Source organism: Lactuca saligna, chromosome 4 (assembly GCF_052625555.1).
Source record: "Lactuca saligna cultivar CGN05327 chromosome 4, ASM5262555v1, whole genome shotgun sequence".
In the NCBI taxonomy this organism is placed as follows: Eukaryota; Viridiplantae; Streptophyta; class Magnoliopsida; order Asterales; family Asteraceae; genus Lactuca; species Lactuca saligna.
Genome location: NC_136420.1, coordinates 18,082,284 through 18,099,075, shown reverse-complemented (window position 1 = coordinate 18,099,075; position 16,792 = coordinate 18,082,284). Strand labels below are relative to the sequence as shown.

The 16,792-nt window shown below is 34.0% G+C and overlaps 2 protein-coding genes across 2 annotated transcripts; both read left to right on the top strand.

The window, feature by feature from the left end:
- Nucleotides 1-147: 147 nt before the first annotated feature.
- On the top strand, nucleotides 148-1,730 carry LOC145038331 (uncharacterized). Its single transcript, XM_078986724.1, has 2 exons — nucleotides 148-888; nucleotides 1,547-1,730. The coding sequence occupies exons 1-2, from the start codon at nucleotides 189-191 to the stop codon at nucleotides 1,564-1,566; spliced, it is 720 nt and encodes a 239-aa protein (XP_078842850.1). The 5' UTR covers nucleotides 148-188; the 3' UTR covers nucleotides 1,567-1,730.
- Nucleotides 1,731-7,522: 5,792 nt separating this feature from the next.
- LOC145039336 (uncharacterized) lies at nucleotides 7,523-7,927 on the top strand. Its single transcript, XM_078987406.1, has one exon. The coding sequence runs from the start codon at nucleotides 7,523-7,525 to the stop codon at nucleotides 7,925-7,927; it is 405 nt and encodes a 134-aa protein (XP_078843532.1).
- Nucleotides 7,928-16,792: the final 8,865 nt, after the last annotated feature.

The following is a 16,792-nucleotide window of genomic DNA, read 5'->3' as shown; positions in this document are numbered from 1 at the left end:
ATATCGAATAATTATTAAGGATAGAAGTACGTATTGCAGTATTGTTGTCGACATAATTATTCGTGGCTTGGTAAAGAAATTTACCCCAATCATTTTGACTTCAAATTCACACAAAGAAATCATGGTTTTTTGCCTTTTAGCCTATAAATTCTCCCATTCCCCCTTATCCAAACAACTTCCCATCAGCCATGGCAGTTGATGTTTCTGAACCTTTTATAAGTCCAAGAATCTCTTTCTCCTATGATCTCAACAACCAATCATCCGACACCATCACCGCCTCCACCACCACCACCACAGCAGCTACCGCCGTCACCAACACCTTCGAATTTTGCATCACCTTGAACCTTCTGCAACAAATCACCTCCGCAGACGAGCTATTCTACGACGGAGTACTCCTCCCTACACAAATCAAAAAACCCGAAAACCTTCTTCCCAAACCCAAAACACCACTACCAGAAAATATAACCATGCACGTACATAGAAAACGTCTGAAAGAGCTTCTATCTGACAACGACGACGAACAACACAAACAAGAGAAATCTTCATCGACGTCGTTTTGGAAGTTTGCACGAAGCACAAGTTTGAATTCTGAGAATGGTAGAGGCCCAAAAAGGTTATTCCGTTCTTTATCGTTAAAACGACTGTTACAGAGTAATTCAACTGATTCTGCATTGAATCCGAAGGAAAACGATGCTCCGGTGGGTATAGGGAAGTTGAATTCAGGCAAAGAGCCGGCAATGGTACGGATACATCATAGTTGTACGGGAGATAATTCTTGTCGGAGGTCGGCAACGAAGAAGAACTCCGGTGATGTGAATAAAGTCAACCCTATATTGAACATTCCACCGGCTTATAATATGAACTTGTTCGGGTCGGGTTCATTGTTCTGTAAGCCCAAAAGCAAAACTAGATAAATTATATTTCTTGTGATGGTTTTTTTTTTTCTTGTACATGTATATGTTTGTTAACTTTAATGCTTATTAAGTTTTTGGGTTAGATAAAAAATTAATTAAACTAATCTATATGCTTCTTTACTAAATGTCACAGTTTGAATAGATGTTACGAAAAAAATTATTTATTTCACAAAATGCATTTTGTTTCTTGCACAATTGCTTTATAGATGATTTCTCAAATAATGATGCCATTATGTAGAAGATGAATTTTGTGAAATAAATGATTTGCTTTATAAAATAGGGTGTGTTATTAGCCAACCCCAAAAAGATAATATCATAAAAGTATAAAACTATGTTTGTAACTTTTTAACAATTTTTTTTTTCAGTTTTACTTATAATTTTTAACTAAATTTTTAGTTTTACTATTTTTAACTTCTATATATAATAAGTTTTATTGTTTTTTTAATGAGACTCACAATAAAATCTTTAAGTTTCAAAAACTTTATAGGGTTTACTCTAAGTATATTTATTTTCAATTTTATCTCATATATTTCTTTGTAATTTGTTAATTTGATTCGTTTTGCAAAACATATATTTCTTTGTAATTTGTTAATTTGATTCGTTTTGCTTTTGTTTTCGGTTCATGTTGATAGGGCAATTTTTGTTGACGTGACACATCATATGATAGTCTCAAAAAGAAATGGAAACAATGGTCTAAAGAAGACACGAACTTGAGACATTTGGGAGTATGCATACGTCTTAGTGAAACAAACAATGTTTTTGAAATTAATACTACTGTAATTACAAAAATATATTTAATTTACGCTACTTTAATTATATTTTTATAACTAATATGAAAAACATTCTCCCAAAATATGGAATAAACTGAGATGTACAATCACTCTTGATCTCTCGTTTGTACACATGAAAACCTACATCATGATCAAAATAACACTAAAAATTGTTTAGTATATAAATTTATTTTTTCTTAGTTTGACGAACACACTTGTAATTAGATACAACTTACACTCTCAGTGCATGCATGCATGTTAGACAACACCTAACATTACTAGATACAATATGACACGTAGCGTGTATACGATTATTAAAAATAAAAGTTAAATAGAATATAACCTAGCGGTATCAACATGGTATAGTGGTGTATATATACTCTTATTATAGAGGAAACAAAACTGAAAATTTATATATATTGACCACAATTGAGGATTTTTGGCACCTATTTTACTTAAAACCAGAAAATCTTGAAAAATTAGATTTATTGTTAATTTTTATATAATATGAACACAACGTTCTGAATACTAACAAGGGTATAAGAGTATATTTTTGAACACACTTATAAGATAGTTTGAACCCCCATAAATAGTCATATCCTAGATGCATGCAAGCATTTTCACACCCTCCCACTCCATCTCATCCCACGCCGCCCATCCCCATACATGGATTTTGTTATAGCCATCTGTCATTAAGCTTAATTATTATATGCTAAAATTTTAAATTTTATATAAATTCTCATAACTTATAATTGTACTTTTCTAGAAAAATAATAAAACGATTGATGAAGATGCAACAATATATACAATTAAGTCTGTGATATAAGTGGTGGATAAATGATAAAAATGTATATATCAACATGTCAAAGAATTGGGAAACAATTATATCAACATGTCAACATGTCAAAGAATTGGGAAACAAGTAAACAATCCTACCCTTGTTTTATGGTAAATTCTCATGACCTTTCTTTTTCTTTAGAATTTTTGGTGCTTTTTCAATAATTACATGTCCCTTGTTACTTTGGAATATCCATGCTTTTTCCTTTTTTTTTTTCCTTTTTTTTTCTTACGTCGTATTTGAATTCAAAGCTTATGTTAGGCGATAGTAGGCTATTTAAATTAATTTAAAACATAATTTATGTCCCTTTGAGAATACGTACGACAAAGTTGCACTCGATCCAAGTTTATTAAAATAATCATTAGCCTGATGTGAATTTAGATTCGTTTTTCTTTACGATTTAACGATGCTGTGGAAAATAGAAATAAATATATTTAACTGTTAACATTATATTAAAAAAAAATCATATATATTCGGAATTTTTATAAACCTTTTTATTTTTAGAATCTATCACATTTTCCATTATTTTCGTTCTTAACTTTTTAGTAGTTTTAATGTTAATTTTCCTTACAATTTTTTCCCAAAAAATGCAAGTTTTTTTCTTAAAAAAGAGACTTTGTATTTAATTGGCTCATAATTTTTGAATTGTTGTTTCTGCTAACTGCTCTTTTATGGTGGTCTTTAAAATTAAGATTTGAAGAACCATTAAACTGTTTTTGAAGCTAGAAAAAAATGTTGATGTGTCTAATTTTGTTGGCAAAATAAATATTAAAATTTATTACAAGATGCTCAGAGCTTGTTGATGTTGAATAAAACAAACAGAAAGAGGATTTTTGAACTTCAAATTATATTTGAAAATCCAATTTGAACCTTCTGTGATCTGACTATAATTATATCACAGATTTCTTTTAGACTCTTTTTTTTTTTTCTCACTAGTGGTCGTATCAATATTATCATAGTTAACAATATCCTTTATCATTGTAGTTTTTGTTCATTTGCAAACTACATGCAAGAACTTTGAGCTAAAACATAGAACTTTCAGTATTCAAATTAGTATATATATATATATATATATATATATATATATATATATATATATATATATATATATATATATATATATATATATAACCTTTGTCCTCCAAATTAGAAATGTTGGAACCATTTGTGATACGAATGCATCCAAGCTAATGTACATATATGTTTTTATTATTAAATTAGCAAGCATATATACTAGGGCTGTGCAAAAAACCGCACAAACCGCCCGCACCGCACCAAACCGCACCGCATAATGCGGTTTGCGGTTCATCATTGCACTATGCGGTGTGGTTTGCGGTTTGTATTTATAAAACCGCGGTTCAAACCGCACCGCACCGCATGTTATATATATACTTATTTTTCTTTATTTTGTTATAACTTCAAATCACGATTTAGAAATGATGTATATAAATATATTTCTTACAATAACCAAATATCTATAATGTAACATTAAATCACTATTAGATCAAGATCTCATGGTTTACAAGAATATATCAATTATAACGGCAATATAAAGCAATAACAATGATACTTACAAAACTATAATAACACGAGTTACAATTTATTAAAAACGATTTAACTCGAAAATTGTATTTGTTTTTATAAAATGAAAGCAATCATTTTTTTTTAATCCGGTCAGGTTTTTGGTTTTTTGATAGATTTAATGTTAAACAACTCATCAAACCGCACCTAAACCGCATAAACCGCACCGCATCATGCGGTTTTGAACATCTGTGGTGCGGTTTGCGGTTTCTAAAATATTCAAACCGCATATGCAGTGCGGTTTGCGGTTTTGACTCGAAACCGCACCAAACCGCACCGCGCACACCCCTAATATATACAATCGAACCTCAATAAACATAAAACATAATCATGAGAATTATGAGTCAAAAAAATATCAAATATATCGATTTTTTGAATAAAAGTTAGGTTTTTTTTAAAGAAAAACAATAAGTTTAAACAGAAAATAAATCTAAAATATAAAATCTAGTGTGTGTGTGTGTGTATATATATATATATATATATATATATATATATATATATATATATATATATATATATAATGTGGCATTGACACCAACATATTTAGAGAATGACGATTGTGGTGGTATAAACATGCCTAATTATAATAGTATACCGAGAAAGGCAACTAAAGAGCGGAGTCAATAATTGATGGTTGATAATTCAAGGACAAGATAACTACTATGGAGAAAGTAAGAAGAGGCTTAACATATATATATATATATATATATATATATATATATATATATATATATATATATATATATATATATATATATATAGCTATTTTTAAGGACATGATCTCATATAAGAGGGTGTGAAAACTTAGTATTAGGGTTTGGGGAAACTTAGTAGCCTAGGTCCTTTAAATGCATTTGCTTGTGTTGTCTTTACATATTTTTCCTTCTTTCTTTCATTCCCTTGCATGTGTATGTTCATAGCATTTTATGGAATCTGTTTTCTACCTTCTCACCTCGTCATATGCATTTTAGGTTAGCATCCCATATTTTACAAAGGTCACAATCAAGTTGCAGTCGCTTGACCCATGTTGGATCATGGTTTCCCATGTATGAGATTTGTGTATCATACGTCGGGGGTATTATGTTTGATGTTATCACTCTACCAACTGATGGAGACATGATTGTTGACATTTAGCTCCCCTTGCCTCATTTTAAATGAGATTATAGGTCGTTGTCGTTGTTATTGTCATAAAACCCCTACATCTTTTTCTCAAGAAACCACCAATTCCCATCCTTATTTCCTCGTCTTTCCCAAGTAAACCACTTATCATCTCAAAACTAAATAAAAGAATTAGCTCATAAGAGTTTATTACATAAAAGACCAAATGTTTTTTTTTCGGTTTAAACGTGATTTTAAAGAAATCCTTATATTTTCCAACTTTTATCTTTATAGCTCATTCATCGGGTTTGCAAGTAAATTTCTAGTAAAGCTCAGAATATAGACAGCATAGAAGAACTCGTACATTTTGTAGCTAACTGGAGTCAATGTTCGAAGAAACGGAGAATACTCACGATGATATGTTATGGAATGCTTTGGAGTCTTTGGAAAGCTCATAATGATAAGATCTTCAAACAGGAGAAAAGGAGTCCAACCAAGGTTATTAATGACATTCAAACATTGGTCTTCTATAAGGTAAGACACAGGGGATCAAACGGGAGCATTCGGTGGTGTGATTGGAACATGTCTCCATTTGTTCCTTTATAATGTTGCGTATTTCTTTGTTTCCTTGTTCCTGCTCCTTCTTCTCCATTTTTTCTTGTAATTTTTCTAGCTCAGCTCATCTAGCTTCTTGCTAGGTGTGACCCTTTTATAAAATCGTTAACCGTTTCCAAAAAAAAATATAATTTTTTATAAAGAAAATCTTTCTAGATCAAACCCTCACATTTGCATGTATTTTACCAAAAGATCAAAGAGTTCAAAAAACATTTATATCTCAAATGGTCACAAAATTACTAGTTGGTCCTTTATTTTCTCGATAAATGGATGAAAGTTTCATTCATATTGTTTAAGGTTCAAAATTACATTAAAAATTACCACGATTTACCAAATATGATGGACATAAGGGGTCGTTTAATAGTTGCTAGTTAGGTTAGAATAGACTAGGTTAGAAGCTGACTGGTTTAGAAGTTCTGATTAATTCTACTTCTAACTAAGTTTATATTGTTTGATTGTTTTTATAACTGTGGTGAATGATAAAAAATATCCATATTACCCTTATACCGTCTCTTTTGTTGGATAAAATGAATGATAAACATGTTACATTGTAGATCAAGATCACATCAATATACACACAAATATGCACACATATACACATATACATATAACAAGGCATCTATCATTTAACCATTTAACAACAAAATAAAATCATAGCAAAATCTTTAATGTAATTTTAACTTCAATTCCAGTCTACACCATTTGCATTAGTTCTATAAGAAAATTACATACAAGCACATAGAATCTACAAAAAAGCATAGCAACAGCCAAAAAAATTAAACAAAACAGGAACAAAAACTCAATGGAAAAGCTCAGGAATAAAATCACGGTAACAACTAGCCAATCGAAAATCTCAGCAAAAACTCATAAATATATCTGCAAAAACTCAGAAAAAATCAATACCAATATGGTGTTATAAGAAAAAAAATCGATACCAAAAAACTCAGGAACAAGATGGGAAGAAACTGGCACCTCATCGTCGGAAGTAGGTTGCTCAGGTTGCTTCATCGGAGGAAGAAATTGACTCGAAGTGAACGGTGGAAGTGGACGACTTCAGATTTGTCTTCGATTTCTCTATTTTTTCGGTGTAGGCGTGCAAAAAATAACAGGGCAAAAATGGAAAGACATTGTTTTTGTTCCCAGTCCATCAATTGCAAAGAAAGGAACGAAACTGATGATAAACTTGGACCGAATCCTTTATTTTTTTAATCCTTATCAAGCATGTCAATTCGTTTTTATTTTACTCAATCCCCTTTGGACTCTTAGACCGTATATCAAATGACCCCTAGTCGGATTCACCTTGTGTCTTTTAGAAGTATGGCTTACCCATTTTTTCAAACTTAGTTAAACTCATGTTTAATTTTGTATCATTTTATGGAAATAACATAAAAAGTTTTTTTTTCAATTATATAAAAACTATGTATGTAGACTTTTCATATCAAAAACATATACGGTTGAATACATCTCACATTGCAACATATTTATTTGTTCAATTGTGGGTGTTACAAGATCACATCTTACGAAATAACAGCATATGTGGTATGGATTCAGATTATGTTTGTGCTTTGGCCTGTCTTCATGATACGATTCCGGGCTTTGACTTTTGCGGTTTCACTAATAAGGACACCGCCCCTCCAACAGCCCAACATTTATTGGCGAGTGCCCTTTTTAGTAAAATTGTCCAAGATATGGAAGTTCACTTCGACATGACGATTAGGCAGAAAGCTATTTTTGAGTGTCTAAGGGCCCCACATGCTCAAGATTTTCTTATGACTATTCCTATTGACGATCTTGGCCAGCATATATCGCTAGTGGAGTATCGTGTCATCCTTAAGTATCGCCTTATGATCCTTTTATTTCCGGCTGACGAGACTTGCCCTGTTTTTCGTAAGGCGTGTTTGGACTCGTTTGGGGAGCATGTAGTTCATTGTAAAGAGCTCCTGGGTTTCAAGTACCGACACGATCTGGTTAGGGATGTTCTGTTTGACATATTTAGACGCGCTGGGGTTTCTGCCAAGAAAGAGGCACCTGTGAACTTTTTGACTGACCCATTGGAAGGAAGATCAACACTTAGATTAGCTGATGTCTTGGTATTTGGATGGGCTGGATGAAAACATGCATGCGTGGATCTAACGGGGGTCTTCTCTCTTGTGGGATTGGGGAGTGGAGTTTTCACAGTGGGGCAAGCTGCTTTAAAAGCTACATCAAACAAAGTGGCAAAATATGAGAAAGCTTGCATGGAAAATCAACACACGTTTATACCCTTTGCATTTGATACTTTCGGTTTCCTTGCGCCAGAAGCTGTGGAGCTACTCAATAAAGTTCAACGGGTCATGCATTATAATGTTATGACTCCAAGATCTATAGATGTTGTGTTTAAAAGAATTAGTTTTGTCATCCAAAAAGGGGTTGCGGCATAGTTTGTTGCTCGTTTACCCGCTACGTCTATGTAATTTTCAAGTAAAATGTGAATGAAAATTTTGATTATCGTGCAAAAAAAATAAAATAAAATAAAATAAAATAAAATTATATAATACTTTTATTCACAAATGTTAAAAACTATTTAGATCTTTTCGATTTACAACAAAACCAACAAATATATCCTGTTAAAACTCACATCTATCCATTTGATCATTCAATTCACATAATAGCATATAGTTTATTTTGTATTTATAAAATAATTTAGATTTATGAATAATCATAAGGTACTTCTAATTTATTTATCCCGAGATAGAAGACGAACAATCAAGTTGTGTTGTTCCTTTTTTTTCTTTATGAAAGCGCTTGATAAGACTACAAAATTAATTTATTTTAATTTAGCTAGCTTTTTAATAAAGTATTTGATATAAGACTAACCATTAAATGCTATTGCCAACTGACATAAAGGTATGTGTTTTATTTGTGTGTGGAACATGTTGTTATTAATCTATTAAGTGAAAGTTGCTATCTAACCATGGAAAAGTACTAGAAGGAAGAATGGTTGAATGTGTTTCTTGGTGAAGCTTAGAGCAAAGATGCCTTGATTTATGGATATGCATTCAAATTGAGTTTTAATCTAGTTGGCTAGTAACAACGTAAGTTTCACTTTTAAAATAAAAAGGCTAGAGTTCACTTATTTTCTAGTGGTTGCCTAGCCCTAGTGGGTCATTGAAAATGGGCCAATGGTCCATTTGCTAATTGATAGTTGACATGACATCAACTTCGTATTCATGTTTAGCTTCATGCCGAGTAATCGGAGGGGTAGTTTGGCAATCCGGTGAAGATGAGAGAAAGTTTTTATTTTTTTTTACCACTTTCAAAATAAATATCATTTTTCAAAAAATATCATATTTATAAAACACAAGCTGTTTTTTTTCCTTCAAAATTTCCAAGTTTTAAATCCCCTCTTCAACTAATATAAATATCAACAACTTTTCTTTTCATCACATTCAAACATTTTTCATTCACCTCTCTTAAACATTCAACACTTGTCAATCTTTTTCAAAATTTATGCCTGAAAATGATTTATTTTTGGACCACGGCAGAAGATATCGTTTGGGTTTATCCATGGGAAGATGTAACTAATGATCCAAATAGTAACTGCCTCACAAGTGGGTCTTATTTTTGGAGTAGAATCATCAACGATACAACAGCAAAATATATGAAGCTCGCCACAGAACTAAAGATCTACTCTTCGTCAAATTGAGAAAAATAAAACGAAGTGATAGTACAATTTCATGCTATATTTCTTAGAGTGAGACGTGAGTCAGCAAATGGTGAAAACAATGAAATATTGTTAACCAATGATCTTCAAACTTTCCGTACAAAAAGTAACAAACATTTCCGATGTACTTGTCTTTTTAATTGGACGTAATTAACAACGGAAACATTTTTGTTTGAATAAACTAAAACCATTTTATATCCACTAATGATCATTTTGCAAGAACTTAGAAAGATTAAATATAACCAAAGAAAACGAAAATGATACAATCTTTGAAGACTTTGATTCCTTTTGGTAAATAGGAAGTGAATGAAAATGGCTTTAAGCTCCATATTAAACTCTTTATAATGTATCCACAAAGTAAGTTTTGAACCACCAAAATATGCTAGTAAACACTTGTTATAAAGTTGTTCTTAAGCTTTAAGACTTATACCAAATAAATGCTTAAATATAAGCACCTTATGCAATGAGAAGATGCAACAAAAATTTCAAGACATGAGAGGGAAGAAGCTCTCTCATTCTTGGATTTGTAGAGAGAAAAGAGAAGTGTTTTTGTGCCAAAAAACTAACTCTAACTCTTGCCAAAATGCCTTTCTTTTATACATGCAATTGTAACGTCCCAAAAAGACGGATAAAATTTTTGTTTTTGGTTTCATTCAAATCATACGTCACTAATATCAAAATAGTCATAAGAGTATCATAGTAACATGTTATCAAAGTAAAAATTCCCAAAATCTCTAAATGCGGAAATCATAGGGTGATGCGGTGCAATCAGGTTGGGCTGTTCCATTTCGAACTGGAAGTACCTGAAATATAAACTAAAAACTGTAAGCACAAAGCTTAGTGAGTTCCCCCAAAATACCACATACTAAACAAACATATAGTCAAGCATATTTGGTTCATCATCAATCTTCTGAACAAGAATGCTTATTTTCTTTCCATTTGGAAGATTTCTTCGGCCGAGAAATTGGTCGATGTGTATTTGTACGAGATTGTCGCTCTCCACGGTGCGTCGGTTTCGATTGTATCCGATCATGATGTGTAGTTTAATTCTCACTTTTGGTAGATAATTGAAAAAGAGTTCGATACGAGGTTGCATTTTAGTATGTCTTATCACCCTTAGACTAATGGTCAAAGGGAGTGAACCATTCAGACGCTCGGGGATATGCTTAGGGTTTGTGTCATCGATTTTGGTGGGAGTTGGGATTCCTACATTTCCCTAGTTTAGTTTTCCTACAACAACTATCACTCTAGTATTGGTGCACCGCCGTATGAGCTTCTGTATGGGAGGAATTGCCGTACACCAGTTTGTTGGGGAGAGGGTGTCTACAAGGTCATAAGGAGGATTGAGGTGGTCATCCAGATGATGGAGCTCATCCAGAAAACCAGGAAGAGGTTGCATGTAACATCCGTCACGTAAGGTAATAATTATTTAATATCTTTGTAATTTATTTTGTTGGGCTATGGAATAAGTAATGGATTATAGAGTGGACTTTAGCAAGTGGGCAGATAAGAGTGGGCTACCCGAAGACGTACGTTGGGCGTAAGCTTGGCATACGCGGGTCGTAGTGCAGCATTTAATGCGGGGGTTTCATGCACATACGCGTAACGTACCAAGGAGTACATGCAGCGTGCACAAGCCGATTCCAAACCTTATTTTTTAGGGTTTAAGCCATATAAATGCAACATTATGACTCAAACCCTAGTCTCCTTACCATCCTCTCAACCTCAGAAACCCTAGCGAGCCTCTCATTCTTCATCCTTGTGTGTTTTTGGCTTTGTAAAGTTCTTGGTGGTGTTTAGAAGCTTGAAAGAAGGAAGAAGAAGTTGAAGAAGAAGAAGAACTTGAGTATCTTGATCTCAAGGATCCGAGATTACATCACCATTTGGCACTCATTTGATGTAAAAAGCTTTAAACTTTCCTCATGAATGCTTAGATACATTTTAATGGAGTTTTAGACATTTTTAGGTCCCAATAATGGATTTTTATTTATCAACTTCGTTTCTAGGCTTAGGTTTGCCACCCTTACTGTTAAATGCGTCCTAATATCAGTAAAGGTTCGATCTTTAAAGTCCTTTGGTGACCATGCATGAGTTTTAGCCATTTCCATGGAAGTTAGTTGCTATATTCCATGTTTGGGTCTATTTGGTGGGTTGCAAGCAACCAAGTAATCGACTTTATGAGCTAAGACATGTTAATGGCCTTAGATCTGTAATTTAGGCTTAAGGCCTTAACATATTAAGCACTTTTGAAGTTTATGGCTTAACAGGGAAGTACGATGGGCGTACAAGCCAGTACACACAACGTACAAGCCATGCAGCCTGTACGCTTAGCGTACAGAGGAATACATCTTGTGTACTCACTGATTTGGGCTTCACGACATTTGGGCCTCGTTTTGGGTCAATCTATGGACTTCTTAGCTTTTGGGCCTTAGTGGGCCATTAGGAGTCAGTTAATGGGCCAAGGACATGTTTGGGCTTAAGGGAAAGCCAATTTCAGGAGTTGGGCCCAATTTAGAAAATTAGGCTATTAGTAGGCCTTTAGTGGGCCATTAGTGGGCTTGGAAAGTTTAGATGGAATTGGGCCTAGGTTATGGTCCAAATTAAACCAGGGGTAAAATGGTCATTTTAACCTAAGAAGGATTATGAGATTTTGACTAAGTGTTGTTTTGATAATCATAGGCAGGGAGTTGTTGGAGCAACCGTTAGAGATTCCTTACCGAGTGTTTTCCGCAGTTAGCTTTACGATGTGAGTTTCCTCCTGTTTGAACGGGTCGAAGGCACCATTGTCGGCCCATATATATATATATATATATATATATATATATATATATATATATATATATATATATATATATATATATATATATATATATATATATATATATATATATATATATATATATATATATATATATATATGCTAGTATGTTCTGGGCTTAGGTTCGATGTCAGGGATAACTCGATGTAGGTTTATATGTTTCCGGACTTCGGTCCGATGATGGGGGAAAGCCCGAGGAATGTTTGTATGCTTGATGTCTTCGTGATTCTTGCATGTGCCTGTTTTATATGTTCAAGACTTTGGTCCAATGTCGGGGTAAGCCCGAGGAATGCTTATATATTTATGTTATATGCTTCCGGATTTCGGTCCCATGTCGGGTAGGGCCCAAGGAATGTTTATATGTTTATGTTATGTAATTATGTTTATATGTACTTGTTGATATATACACCAGATTTTGGTCCAATGACGGGCGAGGCCCGATGCCGGATCGGTCCGATGTCGGGCGGGGCCCGATGTAGCGGGCAAGGCCCAATGTTATGTTATTATGTGATTATGCGATTACGTGTATGTTATGTGGTAGTTTTGGGAGACTCACTAAGCTTTATGCTTACAGTTTTTTTCAGTTTTGATTTCAGGTACTTCCGGTAGCAAAGGGAAGAGCTTGAGATGACTGTAGTGCACACACCATGATTTTAGCCTGGGATGTGTTTACTCTGATATGTTTTTTTACAGATGTTATGATGTTTTGAGAAACAATAACTTATTATTTTCATGTGATGTTTGATAGCTATTGTTTTATTAATAATTAAAAATGAAATTTTTGGACCGTATTTTTGGGATGTTTCATTGGCGACAACTCAAAGCCGACAGAAGAGTTATGTTAACGTGCGACTATCCAAGTTAGATTTTCAGGTCTAATATATGGTTTTACTGAAGGTATCGCCCTGGAAGGGTGTCATATGCTTCCAGAAGAGGGGCAAGTTGGGTCCTCGATTTATCGGACTCTGCCAGTTGGTTATCTCTTTATGTACATATGTTAACATATTGTGGTTGGGTTGAGGCGATCTAGCTTTGTGTTGAAGGCCAAGATACCTGGGGGGGGGGTCTAGTTGATACTATAGGCCTAAGGGAGTGGTCCAACATATAGCTAAAGGCTCAGGTGGCGGCCTAGCCTTGTGATGTAGGTCTTGTGTGCATGCATTGTATATGTATTGTTGTGTGGGGTATTTTGAGGGAACTCACTAAGCTTTGGCTTATAGTTTCATTTAATGGTTTCAGGTACATCATATGATCGGGGCAAGGCGAAGGCATGATTGTGTACATCATCATTGGATATTATAATGAGAGATGTTTTTGGATACTCTAATTTGATGACTATATTTTGGAAATAATGTGTTGTATGACTTATGGATTACAAGAATGGTTTTGAAAATGAAAATTTTTACTATAATTTTTGGGACGTTATAAAGGATCATCATTTGATCATATCAAAGTACATCACTCCCTACACTTAAGTCTTACTATGTATCTCAGGTGTTAAAGATACAAAGATAGTACCTTTTAATCAAGTGTTACTCATGAAAGTGATCCATAGGGTGATCTTGATTCAGGTCCGTTCAGTATCAGTTCTATGATAAGTACCTATGAAACTTGGTTACAACCACTTGTGTACTTTCATCTGTTAAGAGTCAACCAATCGAACTGATATTATTCTTACTTCATAATTACTCTTTATAATCGACTATGAACTTTTAGAATAATAAGATTATTCATGGATTAAACATGTTATTATAAAACACAACAAATATTGATGTGATGATTATATCTCAATATATCAAAACAATATAATAGTTGTCTTAATGTTCCAATATCTGAATACTAAATTCAAATCAAAATCTCATTTGTAGAATAATGATGTCCTATGACAGAAGTGTGACTATCATACTTAGCTTAAAAATACGACTTCATTAATGGGTCCGACTGTAACAGCCCGGAATTTCCAGGTATTTATCATTGGTGTTTTTTTGAGATTTGTGAGTGGACTCGGCGAGTTGGAGCTCGAACTCGCCGAGTAGGATCGCGATTTTGGACACGGGTTTGCGTCTGGACTCGGCGAGCCCACGCTGTGTAATGAAACCCTAATTCCCAAGGTTTGAGACCTATTTAAAGGGCCTTATGGCCATCATTTGTGCTCACCAATCCATAGAGAGAAACCCTAGAGTGCTTGAGCGTTTTAAGAGAGAAAGGAAGCCATTCTTGACCTTTGTGGTGTTGTTTAGCAAGAAGAAGGAGGTCCTAGCCAAGAGGAAGCAAAGGAGGTTGCTATACTGTGGATTTGAAGCTTAGATCATCGAACTTGAGGTATCATTTCAGCTCATCTTCTGTTTTTGAAGTATATTTGGATTTAGGGTTTCTTTTGGCCTTTGTTGGGTTGATTTGATGCCCAAATAGTCCCTTTCTAGTGATGAGGCTTTGGATCTGGATCCATAGAGGTCCAAAGAGCCTCACTCATCAAGCTTTATGAAGAGCAATGGAGGTTATGACCTTGAGTTGTGGTATTTGGGGCTAAATCATCATATATGGTCATATAGATGTTGTATGTACATCAAGATAGCAACTTTACATGATAAATAAGCCTGGAAGGACTGGATCTATGAGTTAGTGGAATAGATCTGCCTCAGGAGTGAGTTTAAGTCGTTGCATGGCATGGACTCGTCGAGTCCAAGAACAGACTCGGCGAGTAGCATGAAGATTGCCCAGCACCACCCAGCGAGTGGTCTTGCCGAGTTGAGGGATTGACTCGGTGAGTCAGGGAGAGTCAAAGTGGGTTGACAGGTGGACTGAGTCAAGCTGGGACTCGCCGAGTTGTTCTTGAGACACCGCGAGTTGAGTCGTGGAGGCCCCACAACTCATGCCAGGTGGAACTCATCGAGTTAGGAGAATACTCGACGTGTCAAGTGAGGATTCCAGGGAAATCAGTGTATGCGCTTAGACTCGCCGAGTCGTTATAGTGCACTCGCCGAGTCCGGTCAAAGTTGACCATTGACCATTGACCAATGTTGACCTATGTTGACTTGTTAAGGGATAGTCAACCTTAGTTGGGAAAGTGTTAATTAGAGATGTATTGTGTTATACGAGGACTATAGCTCGGGAGATCGAGCACTAGTGATTTCAGCGATTTACGAATTACCGAACACGCGAGGTGAGTCTTCTCACTATACTTTACCTTGAGTAGGTAAATAGAGTTATGTGATACAGTGCTTGTATGCTATATTTTTATGTTATGTGTTGCGCTGCATTATTCTTTGTGATTTATGTTGTGCATGTTTACAGAGTTAGAACCCGAGGGTTCACAGAGTTTGGGTGCACGGACCCACAAAGTTATAGCCTCGAGTGGCTAATATGTGTTATATGTGGTATTTTGGAGAACTCACTAAGCTTTGTGCTTACAGTGTTTGGTGTTATTTGTTTCAGGTACTAGTGACGACCGTGGGAAGGCGCCGGCTTGATCCGTACACACGCATGGGATTTATGATTTTGAGATCTTGGGATTTTTGTATTAATTGGATTGAATGTTCAAATATGGTTGTTTTATGAATCTTAAGTGAATTATGTTTTATAAAATTTGAAAATTTTGTTTTGAAATTTACGGTGTTACACCGACTAGATTTAATTTGTTTGAATTCTGTGAATACTATCATCTCCATATTTGACTATATTCTAAGTATAGTTAAATATCTTTGAGAATACAATTGGTGCTCTGATGTGACATAGATTCTCTTAGTTTGAATAAGTATACTCTTGAAGTCAAAAAATATTTATAGGTTATCCATAATATGATATAAATGATCATTATATTTTAATTTCTATTTATTAAGTATTATTATTTAATTGATAATTATATTTTAATTATTTTTTATTTATCAGAAACCATGGGTTTTGATAAATTAAACATTTATAATGTTTTATGGTTGTAAAGTTATTATTGTATAAATTTCAAACTCGAACAATTATCATACCTTTTAAATTTTATGTAATTCAATTTAATGGATTATTTGAATTTTTAAGGGATTTTTTTGTGAAAATTGAAACCGGTCAATCCGGGTTTAACATGTTTAGTAAACAGGTTGGGTTGAAAAAACAATAAACATGTTAACCCGATTTCAACCAATTTATTTAAAAAGTTGGATTGGATCGAGAATTTTCAAACCATTACTTAAAGAGGTTAGGTTTCGTATATATTTTCAACTCATTTATTTAAACTGATCAATCCGTTTATGATACAACCCAACCCATTTTCACCCCTTATATGTTTTCAAATTTTGATTTGAATGTAAAAAATAATACAATAAAATAAAATGAAATTTAAAGGAAAAAAGCTACGTGAAACACAGGAGAATAAGATGGGATTGAGAGAAAGAAAATAAAATGAAATTTAAAGGAAAAAAGCTACGTGAAACATAGGAGAATAAGATGGGATTGAGAGAAAGAAAG

Excerpts from the sequence above, each read along its gene's own strand:
- LOC145038331 (XM_078986724.1), top strand. The coding sequence starts at position 189 with ATGGCAGTTGATGTTTCTGAACCTTTTATAAGTCCAAGAATCTCTTTC. Across the intron at positions 889-1,546 it reads CGGGTCGGGTTCATTGTTCT|GGCAATTTTTGTTGACGTGA; the intron begins GTAAGCCCAAAA and ends TCATGTTGATAG.
- LOC145039336 (XM_078987406.1), top strand. The coding sequence starts at position 7,523 with ATGACGATTAGGCAGAAAGCTATTTTTGAGTGTCTAAGGGCCCCACAT.